Source organism: Melanotaenia boesemani, chromosome 4 (assembly GCF_017639745.1).
Source record: "Melanotaenia boesemani isolate fMelBoe1 chromosome 4, fMelBoe1.pri, whole genome shotgun sequence".
Classification (NCBI taxonomy): domain Eukaryota; kingdom Metazoa; phylum Chordata; class Actinopteri; order Atheriniformes; family Melanotaeniidae; genus Melanotaenia; species Melanotaenia boesemani.
The window spans coordinates 18,350,767-18,359,363 of record NC_055685.1 but is presented as its reverse complement, the minus strand read 5'-3'; the positions used below and the strand labels follow the sequence as shown (position 1 = coordinate 18,359,363).

The 8,597-nt window shown below is 38.8% G+C and overlaps 1 protein-coding gene across 4 annotated transcripts in view; it reads left to right on the top strand.

The window, feature by feature from the left end:
* Positions 1-8,597, top strand: part of znf827 (zinc finger protein 827) — a 72,429-nt gene continuing 63,832 nt past the window's right edge. For all 4 annotated transcript variants that reach the window (XM_041983159.1, XM_041983157.1, XM_041983156.1 and 1 more), the window contains exon 1: positions 1-115. In XM_041983159.1, the coding sequence (XP_041839093.1) occupies positions 73-115 (43 nt within the window). In that variant the 5' untranslated portion in view covers positions 1-72. The remainder of the gene's footprint in view (positions 116-8,597) is intronic.

Below are 8,597 nucleotides of genomic sequence, written 5' to 3'. Positions count from 1 at the left end.
GTCTCAATGGGAAAAACCTTTTTTCTTCTTATCCCTAAACAAGGACGAGAATGTGATTAAAAACGGGGGAAAATGCCAAGGAGGAAGCAGGAGCAGCCCAAGCGCCTGCCTTCACGTAAGTCGTTCACTCGATTTGTGCTATTTTATCGGCTCTCCGTGTGTTTTGCGCAGTAGTTTAGGGTTATAGAGGTGAAACAGACAAAAGACTCGGCGTAGGTTATTTCTCCCTTTTTAGGTCCGAGCAAGGCAGCCATGTTGTTGGCGATGGGTAACGTTAGCGAGGCAGTGAGTGGATAAATGATACGTGGCTTTATTAAGAGTATAATCGATAAGGTCCGGTTCCGCTAAAGGTTGCGGTCAGTTGGCATATGTGTCGGTTGTGTGTGTGTGTGTGTGGTATAACGGCCGAGTGTTTTCGGTAATGCCTTCGCTTCTGCTTGGTCGCTTTTCGGGTAGAAAGGGGAGGATCTGGGAGTCTGGCCGTAATAAAATGAAGGGTCAGTCGGATCAGACAAGCCTGAGTCTGGCTACCCATACCCCAGCGTTCCTAGTTAGCAATAGCGCTATCTAGCAACGCTCGGTAAACTTCATTTCCTCGGTGATAAACGTCTAACTTTCGCCTCAGTTTTGCCACTACAAATAGCGGAACCGAATTCGCTCGCGCTTGTTTGTCGTCGACTTTAAAAAGTGTGGAGAGATTCTTTTCTTTTGGAACGATGTGTTTTTTTCTACCCCTCCCAGTCTACATGTTAGCTATGTCAGAGCCATGGTCGGTCACCTGAAGTTCAGGGTTTTTCCCCCTTCCCTTTGCAGCCATTCATTGCAGACAGACTACGATCAATAACGCGCTTAGAAAAAGGAAACGACAGTTGTGCTCAAGTACGTTGCCTGCAAAAACGTCGTGCCGCAGCACGAACCTATTCTACTCCCCAAGTAGTTTATTTAGGTAGGAGGTCGGGTTACTTTTGTGCATTTGACCCTCCGTATCTTCGATATTGTCCCTTTATCAGTCCAGATAATGGAAAAGCTGCAATAACAGACTCCGGCCACTGGAGGATTCCTTAGATGTTATTGGGCAATGACAACGATTATTAGAGTGACATGTATTATTATTATTTTCCTCTTTTGCTCTTAGTCGTTTCTGTTGAATACATGTGTATGCAAATGACTCAGTTAGTCATAGTGATATGTAAATGTGATGCATGAAAGACTGATTTATGTCTAAATCAATCTAGGCTTGATGCATTTGTTATCTTTATTTTCTTAAATGTCACATCGCCCCAGTGGTTCAGCATTGCCACTATTTTTTTCATACTATATATACTACTCTGGTGTTTGACCGAAGGTTGAACTTGGGGAAATTGCAGTGGTTAGTTAGAGAGGCATAGAGGTGGACACTGGGTGACAGTGGATGCAGTGATGGCTCTCTGTGAGCAAGTGTGAGCGACTGACAGTGAGTCCTCACTGATGTGCTGCATGAGAAGAGTGGAAGTCACATGGATGGACTGCACAGAGCAGGGTTTTAATGTATAATGAAAATGACCCATTACAGTGTTTGTTTGGGTTTTTTTGTTGTTGTTTGTTTTTTCTTTTTTACTATCACTACCATTAAGACTTGTAGAAGGGTGCTCAGTGTGTTTTCCTTCATTTATTTTCCTGTGTCCGATTATGTTTAGTGTACATTGAAATACATGAGAGGAGGTAAATTTTCTTCTTTTATCAACTTGATTTTTTTATTTCCCTAAATGTTTCCAGTTTGAATTGTATTAACCACTTATACTTTAATGAGTTTGTATATGATTTTCCTTCTAGTCCTCAGAAATATGCTTTGTTTTAGTTTTTTTTTTCTTTCAACTATAGTAACTCATGTGAGATTTTATAGCATGTTACTCTAAGATCTTTTGGACTTTTTTTTTTTTAAATTTAATCACCAACATCTTGTTGGCAACAACAGTGTTAATGGGGATCAAATTGTGGTCCTGATGAAGCCAAGGGATTTTTCTGTGTTCCTGGTTAGAAAGGATGGGGATGTTGAAGTTAGGCTAAGTTTAGGATTAGACATTAGAAACGGTACATGCAATAAAGAACAGGTGTACAAACATGAAATATTTTTGTGGTACAAGTCAATGCCATATCCTGAATATATGAATGTTGTGCACGTTTAATGACCTAGTTGTCCACCTAGAAGGATACTGGCATTTATTATTAATTACATCATTCAGTTGTACTTTTTAAATTCTCTTTATTAAAATCCTGTAATGAAAACGAGCAGTGGTGTTAAACAAGTCTGTCTATGATTGAATACTGTTAGTGTGGAATCTACAACAAATATTTGGTAAAATCTGTTTAATTTTGATTTAAGATCACATAGCAGAGAATTGATAGAATTGATGATAAATGTAAGACCCAATGCCGAGATGACTTTTCTTTTTCGTTTTAGACAACTGGTGTTTTAAGAGCTCAGGAAAAGCCTAGATTAGTCAAACACGAGGAGTAATATTTTCTTTTAGGCATCAAAGTCAAAATAAATTCATGATGATATTTCAGTTAGTCTTTTTTTTGTAATTGGTTTGAAGACACATACTCTTCAACCACATTTTTGAAAATATGTGCTTCTGTGTAAGCACTGAACTGGAGCACTGCTGCGTCTGTGTTCATGGGTTTAAATAAAAGTATTTTCTGATTTAGGACTTGTCCCTCCCCAGTCAACAAACTGTCACAGAAAAGTATGAATTTGTCAGAAGCTTTTTGCGCTTTGTTTTGGATCTTCCCACTCTAGAATGGAAGTGTCACCTCTTGCCAGCCGCTGTCAGTCTGTGTGTTTTCATTATGCAGCCAGCAACACCCTGGTGGTGTGCCAGCCAACAAGCACAATATCAAGCTTCAAATCTCTTCATCTGTGGTGAAAAAGGGCAAGCTAATACACCGGCTTTAATGCTGGGGGTGCTTTATCTTAGCAAAGACCCAGATATATGGGATGTGTTGTGTGTTTGTGCTGTGTTATTGTCTGTGGCACAGCTAGTGAGAAGAGACTGTTCTTTAAGTGTTCAAGCATTGCACGCACATGTGAAAGTGAACACACAACCCCTTTTTGTGTGTGTGTCGGTGTTTGTGTGTCGGAGGGTACATGAGCTGGCTATGGAGGTCACAGTACAGTATGGCGCCTTCACTCTGACAAGCAAACATGACCTTTGGTGCCACAATGAAAACTGCCATTCTTTCTGACCTTGCACTGTGTTATTGTTTAATTTTGCTGCCTTATTTCTCACTCTTTAAAAGTTAGGAATGGTTAAAGTACTTAGAAGTTATTTTATGTGTGACTTTTCAGTGTAAAAAAGTATCATGTTCAGTCAGTCACAATAGGGTTAAGTATTCAGCAGTGTTTTGTCATTTTCTGTGCCAAAATGTACAAACACAGGCTATGGTTTCATTGGATCAAAGGATTCTCCTTAACACTTCTTAGACTGTCAAGGCGATCCATATCATGCAGAGCACAACAATGGAAGAGCGCTCGTCTTCCCCTCTCTCTTTCTCTGATTATCTCCATTTAAAACAGAGAGATGTTGAACATGTCTTGACAGAATTCTGCACCTTTTTGACAGCCAATATGACTGACTGGGTGGCTCTCTACCTTACTGTAATGGCGGGTTGCTGGCTACCTTCCACTTGCTATGATTATAATGACCTTGGTGGGGCTGGGGCTTGAAAACATTGGATTACGGGGAAAGGAAAATGAGAGGAGGTTTCCATTTCCCTCTTGGCATAAAATCTTTGGGCACTTTCTGCCAAGAATCTCCCCACTCACCACCATTGCCCTGTCCCCCCGCCCCTCCTCTCTCCTTCTCAACTTGATGGGGCTGGGGTACACTGGCGGCGTTGGGTGAGTAGAGCTCAAGCGAATAATGATACACAGCCTTGAACTTGGAAATGATTTACAGGTCAGGCGAAAGATGCTGGATCCCCCTGACTATTGTCTTGGAGAACACAGAAATCTGTTTTCAATAAGCAGTCATATTCAGCAGACAAACTAGACTTCGCCATTTGTGTTTTACTTGCTAACAGAAAACACAGACTGATGTAAATAAACAGTTTGTTGGGCAGGGTTTAATTGGCCTGCTTTCACAGAAGTTGCTAAGCCTTAGGGCTGAGATCAATATTTATACACAAATGTTAACCTTATTTGCTACTTCAGACAATTGGCAGGGCGCACAGACAGGGGGTTTTATAGCACTTAGAAATAAAGGATTCTCGACAGTCAAAACTTTTGTGTGTGTGTTTGTCAGAATGTAAAACAAGAGTTTTCTTAAAATGATCAGTTTCATATTACTATTGGAAAATGCACTTTAATTTGTAGAGATTCTTGTAAGATGTCAAATTTTAGTGTCATAAAAAACTCAACTAAATTAAACTGTTTAGACCTGCTGAATTTGCAATTGTTTCAGTAGTAAAAGTATTTAGTTTTACAGTAGGGCAGGTTTGTTCAACATCTCAACAGTTGTTGAAGGAGAAGACAGTTTACTTTCTTTTTATGCATTTCAAAATTTCATGTGCAGAATGCAGAAGAAATGCACACAAACACTGTATGACAATTTCCATCCCACTGAATGCACTTTGTGAGGCCACTGTTCCTTTATGTTCAGAGCTACAAGGTCCTGCTGTTGTTGCAGTATCAGTAATGTCCATGCAGGTTTGATTGAAATTAACTCATAAAAGTGAAATACTACTTACCACCTGGCATGTGCGTGTTTTGCAGACTGAAACCAAAGGAGAACATGAGCATGACTGGTCGTTGTTGGCATTCAGTGGCTCATCTACGGTGTTGATGCAAAGGCAACAAAATGTGTTAGAATCAAAATAAAAGCAGCAGCAGGCCTGAACAACATGGGGAAAAATTTTAATTCTGATTTTTCTAACAAATATTGCGATTTGATTTGCGGTTTAATCTTTAAATCCCAGCTTCTGTACAGTGTTCATGCAGAAATATATTTTCTATATGAGATGGACGATTATCACATGACATTAAAGTATGAATTGCTTTATATTCTAAAAAGGAAAAAAAAGTTAAGATATGAACAGCTTCACTTACTAACTACAAGACCAGCCTGTGTTTGAAGTTTCCTCTAGAACGGGGTTCTACTTTGTCTTTGTAGTAAAAACTAAACAACCTGATGTTATCAATCTGATTTCCACCACAGCATCTTTACGTGATTTTTGTATGCACACAGTGGAGGTTCACCCCAATGCCACACACACAGAGACACATGCATGCATGCACAGGTGCACACACTCCAACCAGCAGACAACACATTTTGGACAATATGTAGCTTCATCCTGCTTAAAATTAGACAGACATCTTTTTATTTATTTATTTGTTTTTTAAACTCTCCCATGGAGATAAAGATCGTGTTACTGAGAACCCGATGTCCATCACGGAGACGCAGCTAAACAAGCTGAATCGATCGTCATTGTAGGAATCGGCTTAAGATGGATCTAGTAATCTTTGTAAGTTTTATTAATGTCAACACGTTATCTGAGATCTGAAGTTTATGAATATTTAGAGCGACTTCTCTCAGTTAAACCATCCTTATTCACTTCATCAAACCTTTTCACAAGCTGGACTGTTTTCTATCTTAGCTTTTCTGCCATTTATGGAAAATTAGTGAGGTTTGAATACATGACTTCACAGCTGAGTGTAGCTGTCAAATGATGTTTAAACATGTAGCCTACATCATCTTTGCCTCGTCTTATTAAGGTGTTAAACATTCTTACCAGGAAAAGTTTGATGGGCTTTGCATCCTTCACGGTGCGAAGTAGGGGTTTTGAATGTAATCATTTGTATGATGCATCGAGATGTGGACATGGATGAGTCTGCATCAGTTCCACAACAGAACATAATCGATTATAATACTGTAATGTATATATTCTGCCATTGCTTGCGCGTGTGGTATGATCTAGACTGCTGCAACAGCTCGGCAGATCGGAGGCTGAATCCATTTTGAAACCTTCACGTAGGAAAACTGTAAAACTAAGCAAACATACAGAAAATACATCAGTATCTCACTGGAAATACATGTGTTGGCTCAGGGAAATCACATAAGATTACACATGAAAATGTATACAAACCTACAAGTTAGCTTAAGGCTAACATCAATGGAAGATACCATTGGCAAGCTAGTGGTTAGCATGTGCAAATGGACTGAAAAATAAAGTTCAATAATGAAGTTGAAAATAACATCATTGTTTACATGTGTATGATGTTTTTTTTTTTTCAATATCAGGACATTCAGATTGATTTATGAAATAATTATAAACAAAGTTCATAATTATCTGACTGCATGTATTCATTGAAGAAGAAAGTAGCAATGTGCAGTGATAAAGAAAACTGAGGATGCAACACATCGTGATGCATCATGATGCATCGCTGAATTGAATCGCATCGTTGACGAGCTAATTGTAATTGAATTAAATCACGAGACCAGTGAAGATGCACAGTCCTAGTGCAAAGCCCATCCAAGAATATGTGGAGTGAGAGTAACTCACATTTTATATGCGGTTTTGCAGAAACTCCCTCTCACCGGCTGCGAGAGAGGAGCGAGTGTGGAGAATACAGCGCAACACAAATCCGATGTAAACATATTTGCTCAGATAGAACAGAATCATGACCAGACACATTTTTTTTTTAATCTCAAAAAGAGAACCTTACTGTTGCACAAGAAAGACAGAAAATATGTCTAAAGCAAGTGGATTTGTAAAACCGTGGATGCTGCAGGTTTGAAATCTGGATCAGTCATCATGTAACTTAAATTAATCGCACTCTTTGCGATTTGCTACTTGCAATGTCTTAAATCGTGATTTCAATTTTAAAACGATTCATCGCCTCTAGAGCAGGGATTGCCAACTCCAGTCCTCAAAGCCCACTGTCCTGCAGGCATTGGATGTTTCCCTGCCTCAACACACCTGACTCAAATTAATAGCTCATTAGCAGATTTGTGCAGCACTTGTCAAAGAACCATTTAATTTGAATCATGTGCGTTGAAGCAGGAAGACATCTAAGACCTGCAGGATAGTGGGCCTTGAGGACAAGGATCGAGGAAACCCAAATTTCTTCTTGGACTATGTTCACACAGGTCTTAATGCTTAAATCAGATTTTGTTTTTGAGAAATAAATTTTGTTTGCATGGTTGTTCACATTTAAATGTGACCTTCATAACACTTCAGCATGAACTGTACACGGCCCTGAAGTGATCCTTATGTGCAGAATAAGACATGACGTCACACATAGTTTGTGTACTAATCAGGACGTTCTTGTCCAGTGGCAAACCAACAAAACTGACCAACTAATAAGTAAAATAAGGAGGTTGAGGAAAAAATGACAGACTATATTAGACTGGGGAAATTTTTGGTTACACCTGATGAATAGAAGTGTGGCAATAATTAATTAACAAAAGAGTAGTTAAATAAAATACAAAAGCATACAAAAATAAGTTAAACTTTGAACCCTATCTACATTTTTTTAACAAAATTTTGGAAAATAAAACAATCATTTTACAGGCCTTTAACTATTATATCATATTAACTTATTCCCATTTTGGAAATGTTATTTTTCCATCCATGTGTCTCACTTTGTCTCTGTGTTTAAAAGTTATCACTATTTTTTTTCTACAATGACAGCCTGAGTAAAATGAAATTCTTGTAGAGAAGTGTATCCCTTTTTTTTTTTTTTTAAAGAGGTGACTAGATTGAATTTCCTAACCTGAAATACCAGGATAACTTCTAATTATGCCCTTCATTTTATAGTTATTCAATTTGGATTGAAATCTTGTTTCATGTAAAACATTGAAAGTGGACTGGGAATTGGTCTGTTTGTTTGTGTGCATGTGCTTGTGTGTGTGTGCATGTTGTGTCCAAGTGAGACTGGAGAGTAAGTATTAGGTTGTCATCATAGCACAGGGAGTAGAGACAGTTCTGTACAGGCTGTTATCTACCTGTGCCCAGTCAGTTAATAGTCTACTCTTGCTCAGGAATCAGCAGGTGATCCCTGTCTGAAAGAGCTAGAGCCACCGTCTTCCTGATAGAAATGGCTCAGCTTATGTGGTTGACATGTTGCAAAAAAAAAGGGAACACCATGTATTGCTTGCAGTTTATTTTAACATTTGCAGGGAAATCTAGTTTGCTGACTGGGCCACAAGTTTTGAGCATGAAACCATTGTAAAGCACAGTAACAGCATGAAGTATAAAACTATGCAGGGACAGATGCACTGATGGGATTGCAGCATGTCTGCCAGCAGCATTTGGAAAGCAGGAATCTGCTACGAGGTTCGTGCAGAAGTGACTGAAATTACAAGTAAATTCTACATAGCATACCGGACTGTGGAAGAAAAACTACCATTCACTAAATTCAAGAGTCAGATTAATTGGATTTAGAAAAAAAAAGTTAATGGGTGATGATACTGCTATGTCAGCCATTGTAATTGACAATAATGCAACATATTCAGAATTTGCACAAACTGATTTAAGTGAGTCTGCTAACTTTAGTGCTGAGTTCATAAAGCACTCTATAGTGCTTCTAGTGGATGAACTTAATTTGGAGCTGTGTT